The sequence below is a fragment of the Staurois parvus genome, unplaced genomic scaffold (assembly GCF_062004578.1).
Source record: "Staurois parvus isolate SC_StPar_1 unplaced genomic scaffold, SC_StPar_1.0 ptg000407l, whole genome shotgun sequence".
In the NCBI taxonomy this organism is placed as follows: Eukaryota; Metazoa; Chordata; class Amphibia; order Anura; family Ranidae; genus Staurois; species Staurois parvus.
The window spans coordinates 50,513-73,512 of record NW_028318203.1 but is presented as its reverse complement, the minus strand read 5'-3'; the positions used below and the strand labels follow the sequence as shown (position 1 = coordinate 73,512).

The 23,000-nt window shown below is 40.0% G+C and overlaps 1 protein-coding gene across 1 annotated transcript in view; it reads right to left on the bottom strand.

Annotated features, from left to right (window-relative positions):
• The window catches only part of LOC149455060 (uncharacterized), a 90,380-nt gene that overhangs the window by 31,993 nt on the left and 35,387 nt on the right, over positions 1-23,000 (bottom strand). Inside the window, 3 exon segments of the mRNA XM_089686691.1 lie at positions 3,725-3,918; positions 4,944-5,125; positions 19,351-20,378. Of these exon segments, the coding sequence (XP_089542817.1) occupies positions 3,725-3,918; positions 4,944-5,125; positions 19,351-20,378 (1,404 nt within the window).

Below are 23,000 nucleotides of genomic sequence, written 5' to 3'. Positions count from 1 at the left end.
ACTATATATATATCAATGTTAGAGACGTATACTAAATACACACAGATACTATTAAAATACATAATGTAATAGTAAGTCACTTCTAATAACCTCGACATAACTACCAGATACTCCTATGCCTAAATATAGTATACTCAACCTAACTTGTATATCTTTTGGTCTCAGCTATAATTGAAGAATAGTAAATACTACCATTTGTCAATAGAGCACTTACACATATTAATATTAATTATGACTAATCATAAAAACCAAATATTTTGCAAGCTTGCCATCAATATAAGTGCCGAGTCATAATTTAGATTTAACATATCCCCCTTATTATGGTTAGTCTAAAATTAATGATCAATCAATGCACACTTCATTCATGTCCCATACACACCGTCTTATACCAAATGATCGTACATATTCTTCATAACTGGACCAATCAAAAATAACTTTCCTTCAGAACTGTATACCTTATCTTCAGTTTCTCTTCCTAAAAATTCGTAATCATAATGTTAATTTATATATGATAATAGTAATAATAATAATAATAATAATAATAATAAAAATAATAATTAAATGATGTAATAATAATTAATGTAGTATATTTCCATATTTGTATAATATTTTAACTCTCCGGAAATATACTTTCCATTCTAAAATGTGTCATAAGTTTCTATTACTCCTATAAGAGTAATATATTTCTTAAATCTTTTGACAAAAGATATTATAATAACTGGAATAACTCTATGAAGTTTTAACCAAAAAATATTCTGTATATGAATATGTAAAAAATAAAAAATAATAATAATAATATTAATATAATCCCAATATGGATGTAAGTATCGGAATAAAAGGATCATTAAAATGTATATGTGACCTATAACAATATTTTCAATAATAAATGATGTTATCACTAATAATAAATAGATTTCCTCTTGATGAATCTTTTCTTCATGCAATGTCTATAAAATATCTTCTTTAAGTTCTGTAAAGTAGAAACATTTTTGTTGAACGTGATAAATCAGTCACAAGTGTGAAGTATTGAGCTCTTGTTCAATCTTCTTCCCATATGAAGATCTCTTCTTTAACGTCCAAATTCCTTCACGTTGGCTTGTAGGAGATTGTTACGCTTCATATTTGATTTTAGATGCCATTTCTGTAAAGAAATGCAGTATCATTACTTTGGCACAAACATTACATTATTCTTACACCTTTTTTCAACAAATATGAAAGATTATGGAACAATCAGTGTATGAGTTTGAAACACATATTGTGAAGTATCATTACTTCCTATTTCCTTTTACAGAAAACTTCTATATATCAATCAAAATACTGTCCTAATCCTGTCTAAAAGTACCTAAACTAGAATACAAAAGTAGTGTGATAGTTAGGTATGACAGGACGCAATATTTCATCATAGGTCATGACCACAAAACCCTGTTTTACTAAACAAAGAAAGGTTTTGTATCACCCCAGAGATGACAAAGGTTTATGCCTTTGTTCTCATCCCTATAATATTAGAAATATGCGTAGCTGTTTTCTGTGCTGATGTCATTATTCTGGTGTTAGAGTGTTCTTCAGTAATACATGTTGTGCTGTGAATGTGAGGTAGAGACTTGTCTGATACAGCTGTATCTATCACAATGTGTTTGGCTAACAGTGCTCTTATCCACTGAGGATACCTTTCACCACATTCTCTGAATGTATCTTCCTCAAGAATTCTTCTTAGTGAACTGTCAGGAGACTGTAATATGATACTGTGTGACTTCACTGTGCTTTCTGAAGCTTTGATTGCATAAAAGAAACTCAACAGTTGTTGTGCCTCTGATGTAAAAGTTCTTTCCAATGGTGATAAATCTCTGGAGAAGTAACTAATTAGTCTCTCATTACCTTCTTTTAATTGAGACAAAGTTACTGAAATTGCATTATCAGATACATGAGTTTTCACAACAAAAGGAGCATTGGAACAAACCTCAATTGTACCTAATGCTGGCGCATTCTGCAAATCCTTTTTCAACACTTTTAAAGCATTATTCTCATTTGGACCCCATTGGTCAACTAAGTTATTTTTACTCTTCAAAAGATGATGTAATGGCTTAACTTTCTCTGCGAAACCATGTATAAACTCTTTGCAATTATTTATGTTTTTCAAAAATTGTTGCAATGCTTTATGAGTTGTAGGAACTGGAAAGGCAGTGATAGCTCTGACTGTTTCTAGCAATAATTGTCTCTTTCCTTCACTAATCTGCATGTGAAAGCATTTCACCTGACTTTTCATCAGCTGAACTCTTTCCGGGTTTAATTTTAGGCCTGCATCCTGTAACAACATAAATAACTCAGACAAAAGAGTAATATGTTCGTTAACATTCTGCGTACTCAGCATAATTGTATTTACATGCTGAAAAATGCATTCTGGCCTTGAAAATGTTGATAGAATTTTTGCTATGGATTCATGGACTACACCATCACTGATGTCTAAACCAGCTACTAATCGAGTGAATGCATAGGTCTCTTTCTGAAACTTGAAAGCTAACTTGTATTGACAACTTTTAGCTAAGGGGATCGAAAAATGACTGTTATCGATTTCCAAAACAGAAAACACTTTGGATTCGGCCTTTAAATGTAACTTGATATTAGAATGATCCGGAACAACTGCTTTGTTATTTGTGATATGTTTCTTCAGTGTCCTGAAATCAACTGACAAAGAATATGAATTGTCAGCATTTTTGATAGGCCAAATACAGTTTTTTACCACTGATTGTGTTTTCTTTAAAATGCCAAGTTGTACAAACTCTTGAATAATGGCAGAAAGTGGTCCTATTGATTCTTGTGGTAACTCATACTGATTAAGGGGTATAGGATCTTTTCCCTCAATATTCAATTCTGTATCTTTCAAAGTTCCTATGTCATTTTTAAACTTTGACCACAAACTTGGAAAACGTTGTACCATTTCTTTTAAAGCACAATTACCATCAGTATCGGGCCATCTTTGTGCTGTAGACATTTTAGAGTTGAAACCAACATCACTGTATATAGAAGGATCCATTAACATTGATTTGGGCCTAGATGGATTTATCCAAATAACTTTGGTCATAATATCAATAATCCACTTCTGCTTATTGATAAAATCAATGCCAAGAATATTCTCGGTGGCATTACTATACCAAATATCAATGTTAGTTTTCACTAGCCCAGGTACTTCAAATGTTACATTAGGCACCTGTCTAGCAGTGGAATGACCTGTATTATTAAAACCTTTTATATTACACATGGGTGAATTTGGTTTCACAGGTATGTTTTCTCTGGTAAGGCTAATCTCAGATCCGCTGTCAATCAGAAATGTAATCTTTTTACCATTTAGTAAACCTTGTACAAATGGTCTTCCATTGTCATCCAATACAATTGGAGCGACAAATTCTAACGATATTGGGGATGAATGTGGACGTGATTCTATTTTTGGAACTGGTAATAAACCATTTGTGTCAGTGACAGCCCTTCTCACCATGTTGTCAGAACAGTTGTTGTTAGTCAAAGTATGAATCTGTTTAACTGTTGAGGCATAAGGCAATTCAGTTAAACTTTTATCATCACACAACACAGCAGGTTGTACAAAAGCTGCTTTTTCACTTTTTATTTCCATTTTCTTTATTTGTGAGTCAAGTTTAAACTTCCAACAATGCCGTCTGACATGACCTTGTTTATGACAGTGAAAGCATGTGGTATACTCTTTATGACTCACTTGCTTGCATCTCTCGTTGTCATTCTTACTGGGACTTGTGGTTCCTGGCATGGCTGCTGTCTGACTATTTTTGTCACTTTGAATCACAGCTACCTCGTAAGTGAGATTGCTATTTTTCAATTTTCTCCAGATTTTGTCATTGAAACTTACTATGTCATTCAGATTTTGTTTTTCCTCTGCTATGACAACGGTTACTGGATCAAGATACTTGAATTTCTTTACAAAAGCTTTGATCATAGCTGAGTCTTCCTCATTTTCTACTCCAAATATAATTTTATATGCTTTGGAAAACTTATTTTTAAACTCAAAAGGGTCTTCGCCAGCAGTAGTCTGCAGTAAGTCTAGCATTTCTACAGAAGGTACGTCTTCACCTGTTGAACATAACAGCAATTGTCGCAGTCTGTCTGTCGCGTCATTATGTTTTTTCTGATATTTATCGTTAATAACAGAATTTTTAATTCGAGACATAAATTTAATTGGTAGCCAAATGGAAATAAATAATTTATTTCATGATTTGAAAGCTGATGGCATTTGACATTCATTTCATACATTTCCATGTTGCTGTAGATATCTTTATCTGAATCATAAGCAGGGATGTCTTTTAAAACTTTCATTCATTGATTATGTATTTGCAACTTAAGTTTTGCAGTTTTACATAACAATTCTTTATGTTTAATTTGTGTTTCGTCATCAGAGTCAATATCCGAACTTTCAGAGATATCGGACAGCCGTGGCTCTGATCTTGAATCACTCTGTTTGTCATCTGTGTTTATCATGGCAACCTGTTTACTGTCATTCTGCAGTCTTAACAAAAGATTTGTCTTTGAGTCAATTTGTTCCTCAAGATTCTCTATGTAATTACAAAAAATGTCACAGGTTGGGCAACTAAGAGCATCTTGAGACAAATTTTCATGTATTTCTGTATTCTGTACAGTACTACATTCTGTCTGTTTTAATGTACAAGCTTTTTTAACAGATAAATCAACATTCAAAATTCAACATTTTGTTGAATATTCTTACTAAATTTAAGATGTTAGATATCTTTTTACGCTGTCTGTGTACAGTAAATCTAGATTTATCTATCTGAATATTGGCCTGTAAACATTCATTATACATATAGTGCCATAGCTGACCGTCTTCAGGATATAAAGAAACATCTTTAAACTCTAGCTTGCTTTCATTAACTAAGTCATCAATAAATTCCATAATTGTTACTCACTGAAATCAAAAGATTTTCTCGTTTGACCTGGCTCAGTCACTGGACCTCTCGTCCACGTCTGTTTAATCGCCTTTTCTGCTAGGTTCTTTTCACCGCGCTTTTCCCAGACTTGACAATCACAGAATTGTGCGTTCTCCCCCTTATCAAGGAATGGAAAACCGGAGAAAAAACTTCGGCGGAGGCTGGCTCACCAAAATGTTGGATTTTAGACACATATAATACTTCTTTTAGTGTCTTGAGGCGATTATGAATGAAAGAGCCATTGAAATAAAAAATAAAGTGTGATTTTATTCTATCACACAATGGTGTCAAATAACAATGTAAAGCGTATCATGAACAGTTCCATGTAGATAAAACTACTGTAGAAATATCGAGCTGAAGTTTAAAGAAAAAGTCACCATTTTTAGTTATTGAAGTCCGGCCATGTGCCGTTCTGTCTTTCATGTTCTCCTTGTCCTTCTCATGTCTTTTTGGGAAGAAACCAGAAATAGACGGAAATGATGATCTTGTCTTCAGTAAGCACCTGTTCCAGCTTCTCATACGTGTGTGTGCATGTATGTCAAAGTGTCAGTGTTAGTGTGTGAGTGTCTCCCCTCCTCTGTCCCTTATGGACCTTTTTATGCAGAATGAGTGTGTCATAACGAGAGATTCGTAATACCTTGTATGGCATAGAAGGGAGGGGACGACACTCACATAATGGTTTTGATGGACAGGAACATATGGATGCTGATGTACATAATATTGTAAGCCGATGATGTAACCTCAGCTGTTCATATTTAAAGAATAATATAGCTTAAGAACATATCAATGTATAATCACTAATCTATATATGTATCAATATTAGAAACGTATACTAAATACACACAGATACTATTAAAATACATAATGTAATAGTAAATCTATAATGAGTCCTCCTAATACCCTTGACATATACTAGAGACTTCTAACCAGCTATGCCTAAATATAGTCTTCAGCTGGTTTAGCTGGTCTAGCTAACTTACCCATATTTACTGTCTCAGCCTAACTTATATATCTTTTGGTCTCAGCTATAATTGAAGAATTGTAATACTATTGGCTTCAGGCGTCTATTCAAACATATTAAAATTAATTATGATTAATCATAAAAACCAAATAATTTGCAAGCTTGCCATCAATATAAGTGCCGAATCATAATTTTGATTTCTAACACTGTGCCTTACATCACTTCCTGCCTGTGCCCGACATCACTTCCTGTCTTTGCCTGACATCACTTCCTGTCTTCCATAGAGATTTCCTGTCTCTGTAATTGTGTGATCACCACCTTGTGGAGCTCAGAAGAACTGCAGTCCAAGAAATGTCACAAGAAAATGAAACCAAACTGTACGATGACAGCAAGATTTATTTATTTCTACTTCAGCTCCGGAAAGTTTTACCCCCTTCATGACCGGGGTATTTTTTGCCATTCAGCACTGCCAATTGTGCGGTCATGCAACACTGCACACAAATTAAATTGATATCATTTTGCACACAAATAGAGCTTTCTTTGGTGGTATTTGATCAGCACTGGGGGTTTATTTTTTAATACAAATGATATTTTTGATGGAATCCTTTTGCTTGGTTGACCTATATTAGTTTATAGGTCCATACTATGAGGTGAGCGGCCATCCTTATCCATAGGTGGAGGTGCAGATTTCACGGGGGAGCACTGCAGTCTTTCTGGAGCACATTCTATATCAAACACATTTATTCAAGCACAATATTTAAATGAACTGTTCCAATTATAAGGACTTTTATTGTATATTTTATATGTATATATGTACATGAATATGGCGTGTATGAGAGAGAGCAACACTGATTTTCAGATTGGATTAAATGATATCTTCTACTTTGTTATAAAACATATCCCATAAAATCAGATTTCTTCATACATGTAGTACAACGTGTATTCTGCTCCGTGTCTTTGGTAGAAGCATAGCTGAATCCGTGGATATTGATTGGTTTGTGTGAAGTTATGGCGTCTACAAACTATGGGATATAGAATGGAATTTATGCAGCTTTTACGTCGCTGTTACTTTCTGACTGCCGATCACATTTCTTGAGGCAGTAAAATGCCCGGACCTTACAAACATCCCCAAATGTCCCCTTTATGGGAAGGATACATCCCAAGGTATGTGCTGAGAGGCATGTTGTGTCCATGGAACATTTACAGTTTTTGCCATAAGTTATTGGAAAATGAAAAACAAAATGTAATTTAATGAGCTATTTCTGGCACACGCCATGGGGATATGTGGAATTACACCCCAAAACACATTCCGCTACTTCTCCCCAGTATGAGGACACCACAATGACCACCTTAAGGAGGCTTAGGCAACCATCTTAGGGTGCCGGGATAGGGGGGTGGTAAAATATGAACCTGCAGCCACTTGCTGGTGATTTGGATTATTAACAATGCTACAGATTTGTTATTTTTTGCACATTCCCCACCGCTATACAGCCGGGAGTGTGAGGACTTTAGTAAAGTCTGATTTCATGTGGAAGTGATACAAATGGCTGTGAATCCACCTGTTACTTCCATGAACATTGCTGCAATGTGCCCTGACCCCGCCACCGGACAGCAGAGCCCGGTCCTGTCATGGTGGGTGTCACTGGGAAGGGTGGCGGGAGCTCAGTGGACCTCCTGTACACAGACCAGGAAGTGACATGTATGACGTGGATGACATCACTTCCTGGACTGGAGCTGTCATTCTCCGGGATCAGTGCCGGGGGAAGCAGCTGATGGAAGGTGGTCTGTGTTCCATCATCTGCAATGGAGTAGAGAGGAGACATCCACAGTCTAATATACCCCAGGGGTCTCCATAAAGAGAACCTGTCACCTATATGCCATCACATAGGAGGCTATTGGTCCCCTACATGATAGCAATACAAGTTATGGACAAAATAAATAAAGTTTTAAGCATAGAAAGAGACACATTTTTTTAATAATGCAAAAATGTTAGAGCCCCTCCTCCCCCGACACACACCTACAAAAACACGCACATTGGGGTGTATACATAGGAACACAGTGATCCCCACACACGTTACATATGAGCTGTGGTGGTTTATGTAAGGATTTATTCTACTTATAAAGGGCGGTGTCCCTTTCCCTTAGATGAAATATTACAGTGCCTCTAGCCGTTAAAATACGGCAAATATTTAGTGAACCAATAATTTGGACACCTTGATAATTTGATCACCACTTATCATTATACCTTGAATCCTTTTAGCCAGTATGATTTCGTACCATACACACAAAATTTGCCTTATAATAGATAAATATAAAAATTTATTTATGTCCAAAAATTGTATATATATTAACACAAAACGCAAAAGACTGGTGATGAATGAATACTGGTACACACGATCAAAGATATACGATACCAATATTATACACAATACAATGTTTCTAAATAATGATAAACAAGATTACAATTTTTCTAGATGATAATGATTAAAAATTAAATCTAGTAATAACTGATAATTTAGAGTATCTCAGAGGTTATTTTCTCACAAACCGTGGCCATAGGATTGGGAGAAGATATTCCCTGATAAATTATACTCTAATTAGTAAAATTTAATAATTTATGAAATATGTAAAATTTTCAATATGACACCAACAATATCTAACAGTAATACAGAATCTCTCTATATATATGTGAACACCCAATGCAGTTGTTATCACTCTAAGGTAATTCTTATCACTCTAAATAACAGAGGAAATCTGCAATACAATATTAGATGGACAGTCTCACCACACCCAGAATTTGGACTATGACACCTTCCCAGTGGATTCAGCTGGCAATGGAACGCCTTCAGAATGATGGCCACAGGGACAAGTGATAGATATGTAGTATAGTAGAGATTCAGAGGTTTAGAAGTTTAGTAGAAAGTTTAAAAAGTTTGAAAGGATGAAAGAGTGGTTATTCAGCAGGGATGGATTTCAGCCTCTTCAGTCAGTTTTCAGTCAGGTTCTTTTAGTCAGTTTTTCAGGGTTTTTTTTTCTCCAGGTTTTCCAATCAGTCCTTTTTTTAGTGAGTTGCATGGCTTTTTATACCATCTAAACTATTGTTCTAAAAGACCCTCCCAACAGGCTTTTTGATTGGCCGGTCGAGAAATGTATGTACCTAAGCTATCTCTCACCTGTCCACTAGGTGGCAGTCAGGGCTCATAGAACAATTTGAGTATTTATGATGACTCATACCTCGGGAGAACCCAAGGTGATTTCAGGTATTAAATATACGTCTTATCCAGATATATATATTTGATTATACCTATAATGTTCTAAATAGGAACCATAGGAGATATATGTGTATTCAGTTATTCATTTCCCTGAAATACAAACGTGTGTGCAAGCATTTGTTTTCTGATATAAATTTCTAACTGATACCAATTCACCATATATCTTTCTTTTCATCATTTCATACTCAATTTAGTGGTATACCATCCTCAACTCTGCTGAATATATTTTTGTGTGTGAAACATACTCTTTATAACATCCCATTGATAATATGCTTTTTGATAATGTCTCTGTGGGTAGATATATCCAGTTCTTAGCTTTATATGTCCTAAGTTTAACCTTTTTGTTTTAGAAAAAAAATTCCCATGAGTAGGAAAGACCCTCTGTTTACCTGTCCATTGTGGAGGAGTTGGGGTAAACAACCAGTTATACTTGTAACCTTAGTGGATAATAGTATATTGTGACGGTTCGAGAAGTTTGTTTGTTCATCACACTCTCCAAGGTTTTGGGTGAACCTTCAGCCAGTTAGGTTTCCGTCTCATCATTGTTCTTTTGGTTAGGTGTGATGACTCAATGTTTAGAGGTCTAACGTCTTATTTGACTGTCTGATTAACTTTTGTAGATGTATTCTCCCCAACCCCAATATACAAATAGTATTTGTTGACATATGCACCTTTTAGTTAGTCTCATAGTCGCCAATTTAAACTACTCAGAATTGTCGGTCTTAGGCCACCTGTAGATAGTCAAACAGTCTATTGTCTCTGGAAAAAGTTCCCTTCACCCATTATCTGCATGTCTTTACTAGAGGGTCCTTTGAATTTCAACCAAAAAGAGTTAACCCTTAAGAGGCGGTTAGGCTGGTCTGCTGTTGAAATAAAGTTATGTTTTTGATAAATCTCTTCAAAAGGCACTACACAGCGCACACGCCGGAGGGAGAGCAATGATTGGAGCACCAGTGCTCCTGTGTAACTCTATACTGATGACCTGGAGGGGCTATTAAAGCGTTCCAAGTGCACACAGTGTTACGGCTTGACATGTTGGGAATCCCATTTCCTCGGCACAACCTCATCTTTTATATTTCACCAGAAAATAGGTCATGAATTGCATTTATGTGCTCAGAAATAAACGTTACTATATTGTTCCTGAAATGTTGCCTTTCATAAACTGTTGTGCTAATATCATGTAACATAGAAAATGACAACTCCCAACATTGTATTATATAGGGTGTCTGCTATCAAAGAATACATCAGATTTGGGGTTTAGTGATCTTCAGGAATAAAATGATTTTTAAAAGGTGTAAACAAGAAATAAAAAATGTCCCCAGGACTCCATGGACCCCTTCATTCCACACCGTCTCCAGGAACCGGGAAACCACAGAGAAGCCAAGTGTCCCCCGACTTCCTCTCCAGGCTGGGATGTCACTCTGGTTGAGCGCCACCTACAGGGGAAGAAGCAGACTGCACCGGCCTACATCTGCTCTATGCTTTGTGTGATCAGGATGGCGGCCATTTCTCCCTGAACACAGAGCGCCCTAAACACGAGGTAAACGTGGTGCAGCATTGAGCCCCGTCCAGCTGTAGTGTAGACTTTGACAGGCTGCAGGCAGCGGGGCTGGACGCTGTACCTGTGCCTACCAGGTGTATTATAATGCCAGCATTGCACCCACAGGGGCCGGACCCCCCATGTACAAGGGGCCTAAGAGATACCATCAGCTTGTGTCCCAATCCACCAGACTCCTAGAACTGGAAGAGGACATTTTTGGGGGGATGTTGTAGAAGAACCCAGACCACGGTATTGTGCGGTGAAAATATCATCCAACTTTATTCATCATATATATGTGACACTTTAACAACAGAAGGAAAGAGATAGATTGTTTACATTTCAAGGATCTATTTATACCGTTTATATCATCTATGCTAGGAAACTGATTAACATATGCCACGCCCTTCATTAATACCAACCCCGCCCACTTATGTAACCCTCTAAACATCCAAATCCCCGTAACTTCCCAGAAGACACTTTCATCTTTTATCCATAACAAGCTGATTGGGTACAAGAGAACCCCGAGCCCCTCCTGCTCATTCCCACACAACAAGTCCATGTCACCATCTACAAGGTGAGAGGACCTGAAGGAGAACAAGACCATGACCACCAGGACCATCGCCTGACTGAAGCCATGCTCACATTTCTTTCTAATGCTGCTTCTATGGTCTACTCAGATACAGATTTAGCTGATGTACATTCGTGTCTTCAAGGAGCTGATCAAACATGACCTGTGCTTGACCATCTTTTTTGGGAAACGGAGGTGACATTAGGGGTCTGATAGACCTCTTGTGTTCATTAAAGAGGATCTGTGACCAGCAATATGTTATCACATGCGAGGCTATTAACCCCCTATATGGCAATAATAAAGTTCAGAGAAAAAAAGTTTAAAGTAACACACTGTAAATGAAAAAACACACAAAACACATTTTAAAGCCCCCAGTTCCCGTATACATGAGCAATTGCAAGGGTTGGGTGCGGTTATGTAGGAAAACATCAATCACACTACACATTGTACATATCTCTGCACACACCAGAGGGAGAGGAATAACTCTAGGGCCATCATTCATGGTTCACTATATAAACTGATGACTGTAAAGGCTTTTAAAGCGTCACCTATGGACAATATTTGGTACTGAAGTTTGTCACCATTTCACAAATACACACAATTTTGGCATGTTTGGTATCTATATACTTGATGCCAACTCAATATTTTACATTTCACCAAACAAATTGAGTCATATATTGTGTTTTCTGTGTATTAAAATTATCTTTAGTGGGATGTTTTTTACAGAAAATATGCATTTGACAAATAGCTGAGCTAATATCCTGTGACATAGAAAATGGGAACTACCACCATTATATTCTCCAGGGTCTCTGCTTCAGAAAACAAAACATTTGTGGGTTTCAAGTAATCTTCTGTTCTAAAATGTGAATGTAATCATGTGCATAAAAATCAACTCAGCAAAACACACAACAGCAACAATGTATACAATTATCATCAAATCTATAGTAGCAACTAATGGCCTAAGAAGCAAAGCCACCATATTACTCAACCAAGTTCCAGCTAAACCCATCTAAGAAAATGGATCCCACTTCCCCCCACCCAGGTGACTGTTGGAACTCCTTTACCTTGTGTAGATATCTCCTTCTGAGATCCTCATGATCTAATATAAATGTACAACACTCTCTGACACCAGTTTGTAGACTCTGCCTTGATCTTCCGATCAATAGTCAGCCGCCATGCAGTTCTGTGACACCACCTTAGGTGATGGAGCCACTTCTGCTGTCAGCTCGGCTATACCATCAATGGTGTCATTGGTTATCTGATCCATGACTCCAGTACACCGGTTCATCTTATCTTAGATTACTTAGATTCCCCATCCCATCTATGAAGGGTTCACTGCATAAAACATCTCCACTCCAGAGAAAATGTTTCTTCTCACTGGAAGGCCAGGGGAGTATTGGGAGAAATTGAGGCTTTCCCTTACAGATATGGGGGAGGGGCAACATCACCTAAAGTACAGCTATGGGTGGAATTGAAGGGAAGACATTTTAGGGCGCTCCTTCCACACAAGAAGCAATGTATCTGGAAGAACTAGGAATCCATTGGACCAATGGGGATTAAACATTCTGCAATACATTGAGACACCATGAAATGTTACTGGCCTGTGATTGGCTCTCCTACTGTTAGTGAAGTGAGACTCCCCTTGTCGGTGTCATTAATGGAAAGAAACCATGTGAAATGTTTCCCCCCAAAACCAAAAAGGTGACCCCCTTGGGTAGGTAGCCATCCTACTATTCCTGATATGAGTTTGTAGTCCCTGCTACTACAGGAAACATGCGGGCGATCATTTACACCTTTTACAGCAGGACAGTAAATATCAGAACACAATTCAAACATCAGACCAACAGCAGGAAGTCTGCTAACTGAATGTGTAATGCAATCTGTCATTAGCATTCCCAGAGTTCCCTCTGCAACATAGTTGTATCAGCTGTTGGTCCTGTCTGTAGATCTGTTATTTTCCCACCTTCTGTAACAGGGTGACAACCCTGATCATTCTGCAGGAACATTACACAGCAGCGTTGTCACCCTGTACAGGGAAGTCTTAGATAGATTATAAGTAAGACACACAACAAGTAAAGCCCAACTTCAGCTAACGCTTCTACAGCAGTTACAGCAACAGGTTCTCTATAAGGTCCAACCCCCATATGAATGACAACTGACAGTTGTGAGCACCCCCAGCAGTGTTATAGGATTTGCCCCAACCCCTCCAACTGCCAATATTTCCCAAAAGACTTGGCCTTCTACAGGAAGTAGACAAAAAATATCTACTGGGAGGGACAACAAAAAATAAAACAATAAGAGAATCGGAAAAGCAAAACCTGCTCTGCTAATGACAGATTTCATTATTAATGTCATTAGTGATTTTGCCCATAGTTACACTTTGGTGCCAACGTTGTAATATTTCCAGGGAGAAGAAGTTTTCTTTACAAACTTTACACCAAAAAGAGATGTGTGCACTCAGAGTGATTATTGTGAACCCCAATCAGAGGAATGTCAGTCCCCCGGAAGAAGTGGTAGGAATATGACCGCACACTCAGCACTTTGTAAGTTCAGATCTCTGGCAGTTGTATTGTGTGATTAGTCTATGGAGAGGAGTAATAGCTGGAAAGAGAAAACATGGAACAAGGATTTCTGATCTTCACCTGATGGAATCCCATTTGGCAGAACCACATGGAACACAAGTGGCCAGCTGGGCTTACGTTTTACTGCTGAATACATCCCCTAAATCAGCAGTAACTCAGTATTGGAAGGCCTGCATCAGCTTGGGATGTTGTTTTCTCACTGAACAGAGACTTCTTTCTAGCTGGTGTCACAGACACAGACCTGCCTGAAAGGTTGTCACCCATGAGATGATATCCTACAACCTCACAAACACCCCCTTTCCTCTCTCTGATCACAATCTCATCACCTTCACAGTCTCCTCATCTTCAAACACTTATCCCTCCAATCAGCAATCACCTGCAGAAACCTTCACAACTTGAACCCTTCTCCCTTCCACTCTGCAACTGACCAACTCTATGACAGAATCTCTCCCCTGTCCTGCCCTGACCTGGCCACTGCTGTCTACAACAGTTCACTTTCATCAACACTAGACTCACTTGATCCTCTAACAACATGAAGCATCAGGCCCCGCCCATTACAACCTTGGCAGACTGACAACACCAGAGATCTTAAACGTTTCAATACCGGGCAATTTTACCCCTTCCTGCCCAGGCCATTTTTCAGGTTTCAGCGCTCTCACACTTTGAATGACAATTGCGCGGTCATACAACATTGTACACAAACTAAAATTTTATCATTTTAGTCACACAACTAGAGCTTTCTTTTGGTGGTATTTAATCACCGCTGGTGTTTTTATTTTTTGCTAAATTAACAAAAAAAGATCAAAATTTTTGAAAAAAACACGTTTTTTTTTGTTTCTGTTATAAAAGTTTACAAATAAATAATTGTTCTTCATAAATTTAGGCCGAGATGTATTCTGCTACATGTCTTTGGTGAAAATAACCCAAATTAGGATGTATTTTTTAGTTTGTAGGAAAGTTATAGAGTTCACAAACTATGGTATAGATCTGAATATTGATCAATCCTGAAGTACTGACAGCCAATCTAATTTCTTGAGGTCCAAGAATGTCAGGACGGGACAGATATCCCCCAAATGTCAGGACAGGACAGATATCCCCCAAATGTCAGGACGGTACAGATATCCCCCAAATGTCAGGACAGTACAGATATCCCCCAAATGTCAGGACAGTACAGATATCCCCCAAATGTCAGCACAGTACAGATATCCCGCAAATGTCAGGACAGTACAGATATCCCCCAAATGTCAGCACAGTACAGATATCCCCCAAATGTCAGGACAGTACAGATATCCCCCAAATGTCAGGACAGTACAGATATCCCCCAAATGTCAGAATAGTACAGATATCCCGCAAATGTCAGGACGGTACAGATATCCCCCAAATGTCAGGACAGTATAGATATCCCCCAAATGTCAGGACAGTATAGATATCCCCCAAATGTCAGGACAGTACAGATATCCCCCAAATGTCAGGACAGTACAGATATCCCCCCAAATGTCAGGACGGTACAGATATCCCCCAAATGTCAGGACAGTACAGATATCCCCCAAATGACCCCTTTTTGCAGAATAGACAGTCCGACGTACTTCATAAGAGGAATGGCGAGTTTTTTGAAGTTGTATTTTTTTGTCATAATTTTTCGGAAAATTAAAAAATTAAAAAAATTATTTTCACTATTTTTTTTTTACATCCTGTCACCAGTGCAGTACAGCGTCATCATATAACTGGCATGGCAGTGAACAGGGACACTGACTAGTGACAGTATGAAAAAAAAATATTTTTTTTTTTTATTTTTTTTAAGTTTTTTTTTCATATTTTACTATGACCAAAGTAGTACAATGTTACCATAGTAACATTTTACTACTTTGGGGAAGTAATCAGTATTTTTTTTTTTTACACAATTTGCTTATACCAAAGAATTACTTTGCTATAAACAAGCATTTACCTGAATGAAATCGATTCATTCAGCTTTTTTTTTTCTTTTTTTTTTTTTTTTTGTGCTTAGCTGTGATTTGGTCACAGCTAATCACATGACATGTGCATGTGATTAGCTGTGACCATTCACAGCTAGGCACTAGTATACAATGGATGGCATCATGAATGAAGCCATCCATTGTATACAACTGTCATGTGACCTGCTGTGATTGGTCACAGCAGGTCACATGGTACCAGCAACGGGAGCCGGTACTCGGATCTGTCATCGGCCGTGTCCGAGGTGCACGGCCGGTGACAGATCGCACTGCTGCGCCACTCTGCATTAGCGCAAACGGCGCATGTGCGAGAGCACGCCAAATGGCGTGCACCCGGAATGCAGAGACTGTTTTGAAGCCGCCAAACGGCCATTGGCCGGGCGGCTAATGGTTAAACTACATAGACGTGCGCTGGAGCGAATGTGGCGTAAAACCAAATCTCACCAAGCATTCACCCGATATAAATCTGCTTTCTTCACATACAATTCCTCCCTCCATGCTGCCAGACAAGCCTACTTTGTCACTCTCATCAATAGCTTCTCGTCGTCTCTTCTCTACTTCTAACTCTCAACTTTCTCCACCTCCACCCAGTACCTCACTCACTGCTCACGAGATTGCAAATCATTTCAAAAACAAGATTGATGCAATTTGTAGGGGCAACTCCACTGCACAGACACCCATCCCACTCAGCATACCTTATACTAAACCTCCCTCAACACTTTCCTCTTTTGACCTTGCTACTACCAAAGAGCTCACTAAGGTTTTCTCAGAAGCCCGTCTCACTACCTGCCCCCTTGGATCCTGTCCCCTCACAACTACTACGGTCACCCTCTTCTTCCATCCTATGCTCCCTCACTCACATCTTCAATCTTTCCCTCTTTACTGGTGCATTCCCCTCCTCTCTAAAGCATGCGCACATCACTCCCATGCGTAAAAAGCCCTCCCTGGACCCCACCAACCTGAACAACTTAAGACCCATCTCCCTGCTGCCATTTACCTCTAAACACCTAGAACTCTTAGTCTACAATCGCCTGAGCTCCCACCTCACCGACAACAACCTTCTTGACCCTTTACAGTCTGGCATTCCCTCACTACACTCCACTGAAACTGCCCTACTAAAACTCACTAATGATCTACTAACTGCTAAAACCAATGGCCACTACTCCATACTCATCCCAACCAATGGTCACTACTCTGTACTCATCCCAACCAATGGCCACTATTCCGTACTCATCCCAACCAATGGCCACTACTCCATACTCATCCCAACCAATGGTCACTACTCTGTACTCATCCCAACCAATGGCCACTACTCCATACTCATCCCAACCAATGGCCACTATTCCGTACTCATCCCAACCAATGGCCACTACTCCGTACTCATCCCAACCAATGGCCACTACTCCATACTCATCCCAACCAATGGCCACTATTCCGTACTCATCCCAACCAATGGCCACTACTCCATACTCATCCCAACCAATGGTCACTACTCCGTACTCATCCCAACCAATGGCCACTACTCTGTACTCATCCCAACCAATGGCCACTACTTAGTACTCTTACTACTTGACCTCTCTGCAGCTTTTGATACAGTTGACCATCCCCTCCTTCTCAAAAAACTCAACTCTTTTGGCCTCCAAATCTCTGCTCTCTCCTGGTTCTCCTCCTATCTATCGCAGCGCTCCATCAGCGTTACCTATAACTCTGCCTCCTCCTCTTCACTCCCTCTTTCTGTAGGGGTCCCTCCAGGTTCCGTCCTTGGACCCCTACTCTTCTCCATCTACACCTCCTCCCTTTGTCACTTGATAAACTCCCATGGCTTTAAGTACCACCTCTATGCTAATGACACACAAATCTATCTTTCTATCCCTCACCTCACCCCTTCAGTCTCCTCCTCACCTCACCCCTTCAGTCTCCTCCTCACCTCGCCCCTTCAGTCTCCTCTCGCATTACTACCCTACTAAGCGACATATCGGCATGAATGTCACTCCACTTCCTCAAACTCAATCTTTCCAAAACTGAGCTCTTAGTATTCCCTCCAGCCTGTGCCCTCTTCCCTGACTTCTCCATCAAGATCAATAACACAATCATCAGTCCCTCCCCTCATGCCAGGGTACTAGGTGTAATCCTAGACTCCCATCTGTCCTTTCAGTCCCAAATCCAATCACTGTCCAAATCTTGTAGACTTCACCTCCGCAACAGCTCCAAGATATGGCCGTTCTTAACCTCGGAAACCACTAAGCAACTTATTCACTCCCTTGTTATATCTCGCCTTGACTATTGTAACTCCCTCCTCATTGGCCGACCACATCACAGGCTATTCCCTCTTCAGTCCATCATGAATGCTGCTGCCAGACTCATCCACCTTACTAACCATTCTGTATTAGCCACCCCTCTCTGCCAATCCCTCCACTGGCCTCCATTCAGTGTCCTCCACCCCCCTCTGCCAATCCATCCACTGGCCTCCATTCAGTGTCCTCCACCCCCCTCTGCCAATTCCTCCACTGGCTTCCCATTGCCCAACGGATAAAATTCAAAACATTAACAATAACATATAAAGTCATTTATAACTCTGATCCAAATTACATCACCAATATTGTCTCCAAATATCACCCAAACCGTACTCTCCGCTCCTCGCACAACCTCCTGATCTCTAGCTCCCTTGTCTCCTCCTCCCATGCTCATCTCCAGGACTTCTCCAGAGCTTCCCCCATCCTCTGGAATGCTCTACCCCAATTTATCAGACTATCGCCTACTCTGCTCACTTTTAGGCGATCTATGAAAACCTCTCTCTTCAGGGAAGCCTATCCTGCCCTCAGCTAATAATGGAATCTTCTACTCTTCCAACCAGTCCATCCTCCACAGTTACTACCTTTTGTACCACTAGCCCCTTCCTCCTAGATTGTAAGCTCCGAGGAGCAGGGCCCTCCTATCCCTCTTGTATTTAACATTATTGTTGCTGTATTGTCTCCCGTTGTATTGTAAAGCGCTGAGCAAACTGTTGGCACTATAAATCCTGTATAATAATAATAATGAGAGAAGATGAAATGTGGAAAGAAGGCATTGATAATGGGAGAGGAGATGGAACATGTAATGGGAGGAGTGGACAAGGTGGGCTTAGCTGGAGACCTCAAGCCTGGCTGATGATGTATCAATAGTCAGAAGAACCTGGAATGGACTCTCCCACTGAGGCTTAAGAGACTTGGTAAGATAATAGACCCCATCCTAGTCTCTGGTACTGAGGCAGTGTTGGTCATGTATTACCTCAGGATCCAGAAATGAAGAAAATGCTTGGAAACACAACTCAGTTGGTGAATCATGAAAATGCATTGCATGTTCATTCAAAGCTCCATAAAAAAAGATAAAGATGAGAATCATGAGGGAAGCTGTTCAGTTATTGATGCTTATCTTAAAAAAATTGTCAAAAGATAAAATATTTAGACAGGCATTAACTGTAAGAGTTTTGTCACATTGATAGCATTAAAATGGCTTCTCTCCAGTGTGAATCCTCTGGTGTGTGATAAGACTTGACTTCTGTGTAAAAGCTTTATCACATTCAGAACACTGATATGACTTCTCTCCAGTGTGACTCCTCTGGTGTGTGATAAGATTTGACTTCTGTGTAAAAGCTTTATCACATTCAGAACACTGATATGACTTCTCTCCAGTGTGAATCCTCTGGTGTGTGTTAAGATGTGACTTTACTATAAAAGCTTTATCACATTCAGGACACTGATATGGCTTCTCTCCAGTGTGAACAATCTGGTGTGTGATAAGATATGACTTCACTGTAAAAGTTTTATCACATTCAGAACACTGATATGGCTTCTCTCCAGTGTGAATCCTCTGGTGTCTGATAAGATGTGACTTCTGTGTAAAAGCTTTATCACATTCAGAACACCGATATGGCGTCTCTCCAGTGTGAACAATCTGGTGAGTGATAAGACTTGACTTCTGATTAAAAGCTTTATCACATTCAGAACACTGATATGACTTCTCTCCAGTGTGAATCCTCTGGTGTGTGAGAAGATGTGGCTTCTGTGTAAAAGCTTTATCACATTCAGAACACTGATATGACTTCTCTCCAGTGTGAATCCTCTGGTGTCTGATAAGGCTTGACTTCTGAGTAAAAGCTTTATCACATTCAGAACACTGATATGACTTCTCTCCAGTGTGAATCCTCTGGTGTGTGTTAAGATCTGACTTCTGAGTAAAAGCTTTATCACATTCAGAACACTGATATGGCTTCTCTCCAGTGTGAACCCTCTGGTGTGTGATAAGTTCTGACTTCACTGTAAAAGCTTTATCACATTCAGAACACTGATATGGCTTCTCTCCAGTGTGAATCCTCTGGTGTACGATAAGATATGACTTCTGAGTAAAAGCTTTATCACATTCAGAACACTGATATGACTTCTCTCCAGTGTGAATCCTCTGGTGTGTGATAAGATATGACTTCTGAGTAAAAGCTTTATCACATTCAGAACACTGATATGACTTCTCTCCAGTGTGAATCCTCTGGTGTGGGATAAGATTTGACTTCTGTGTAAAATCTTTATCACATTGAGAACACTGATATGGCTTCTCTCCAGTGTGAACTCTTTGGTGTACTATAAGGTCTCTCTCGTTTGTAAAAGTTTTGTCACATTCAGAACAATGATATGACTTCCCTCCATTGTGAACCTTCTGGTGTCTGATAAATTTTCTCTCCATTGTAAAATCTCCAAACAAGAAGTAGTATGAAATGACTCCTCTTATGTATATGTGGTTTGGACTTTAGTGTAAAGTAATTGTCACTTCCAGAACACTGAAATTCCTTTTCTCCTGTTGTCCTCTGAGGCTGGATCAATGTGGAAGAGGATCCAAACCATGACTTTTAGAACACAGATATGACTTGTATTCCGTGTGAATCCTCCAGTGAACTGCAATAAAGACCTTCAGTCAATTAAGACATCCATATGTCTTGTTTTCCATGTGACTCAGCTGTATTCATGAAGACCAACATGACCGAAAACTTGGTTCATCCATCCACCTGTACAAAAAAAAAAATTAAAATTCTATATAAAGGGCTACATAAAGTTGCTTTCTATTTTTAATGTTCATTACTAAATATATCTTTAGAATAGAAAGAATATGTACAGCATTATCTACAGTATTTTTTAATCAAATAGATTTTATTAACTACCTGCCGACCGCAGATAGCCGAATGACGGCTGCACTGCGGCCGGCCAGTTCTGGGTGGACGTCATATGACGTCCTCCCAGAACGCGCTCTCCTGCGCGCCCCAGGGGGCGCGCACCCGGCGATCTCCGTGATCGCTGTGTCCTACGGACACAGCTGATCACGTGATGTAGTAAAAGGCCAATCACAGCGGCCTTTTACCACGTGATCAGCGGTGTCCAATGACACGCTGATCAGAGGGAAATGCAAGTGCCGGTTCTCGGCTGCACTTTCCTCACGCTGTCAGATTGTGAGGAAAGTACTGCCGAGAACCGGCAGTTGTCAGAGCGGGGATCGGCACCGATCATCAGGGCACTGATGATCAGTGCCCTGATGATCGGTGCCCAGCAGTGCCACCCGCAAGGTCCGCCCACCTGTGCCCAGCAGTGCGCCCACTAGCTCCGCCCACTTGTGACCAGCAGATCACCCACCTGTGCCCAGCAGTGCACCCACCTGTGCCCAGCAGTGCACCCACCTGTGCCACTCTGCAGTGTCACACACCTGTGCCCAGAAGTGCCACCTACCTGTGCCCAGCAGTGTCACCCACCTGTGCCCACCCACCTGTGCCCACCAGTGCCACCCACCTGTGCCCACCCACCAGTGCTGCCCACCAGTGCCACCCACCAGTGCAGCCCAGCAGTGCTGCCAGTCAGTGCCACCAGTCAGTGCCCAGGGGTTGTGCCAGTCAGTGCTGCCAGTCAGTGCCCAGCAGTGATGCCAGTCAGTGCCGTCTATCAGTACCCATCATCAGTGTCACCTATCAGTGCCGCCTATCAGTGCTGCATATTAGTGCCGCCTATCCGTGACACCTCATTAGTGCTGTCTATCAGTGCCGCCTATCCGTGCCACCTCATTAGTACTGCCTATCAGTGCCCTTTAGTGCTGCCTATCAATGCCCATCAGTGCCGCCTATCAGTGCCCATCAGTGCTGCCTCATCAACGTACATCAGTAAAGGAGAAAAAATACCTGTTTGAAAAATTTTATAATAGAAACAAAAAAACTTTTTTTTTTCAAATTTTTTGCATTTTTTTATTTATAGCGCAAAAAGTAAAGTGCCCAGTGGTGATTAAATAGCACCAAAAGAAAGCTCTATTTGTGAGAAAAAAATGATCAAAATTTCATATGGGTACAATGTTGCATGACCGCGCAATTGTCATTTAAAGTGCGACAACTCTGAAAGCTGAAAATTGGCCTGGGCAGGAAGGGGGTATAAGTGCCCGGTAGGCAAGTGGTTAAGAAAGTTTATAAGTGCGCACAGTATTCCCAACATTCAGCCCAGACAATGGAGTCATACATTCTCACGTATAGGCAGTTGTGGCACTGTTACAGATCATACAGAACAATAACTTGCTTTGTCTATGGTGTCACTTTTACCTTTTATAAACAAATGAACAGAGAAAAGAAGAAACAACATAGAACAATTCAGCTGTACACGGCAAGTAACTCCCCCCCCCCATACATAGATAGCTGACACCGATCAATGAGGCCCGTGTCTACAGGATCATACCCCAAGTATGGGTCTCCAATGTAGTCACCATTCAGTAGGATACAACTGGGCGTTCTCCTTCTATGGAGCTAAAAAAGCTAAAATTTAAAAAACCTATGCTGTTAATGTGGAGATCACCTGCTCAATCCACTGGTGTCTGCTGGGAGTTTGAGATGATAGCCAAGATCGGGATATTTTTTATGGTCAAGCAGCCTCACTATTGCTCTATGACTTGTAATAGGAGGAGGTGTAAATAATTCCTCCTCTATTGAGACCAAGAGGCACACCCGAGGAATATTGAACACCAACATTACAATACTGGTCATATTGTTCCACTTTTTGAAAAATTTTGGACATCTCCAAAACATGTATCAAATCCCCGACATCACCGCTACAATTGGGGTCATAAGGGGAAATCCCTCCTGTCCTAGCT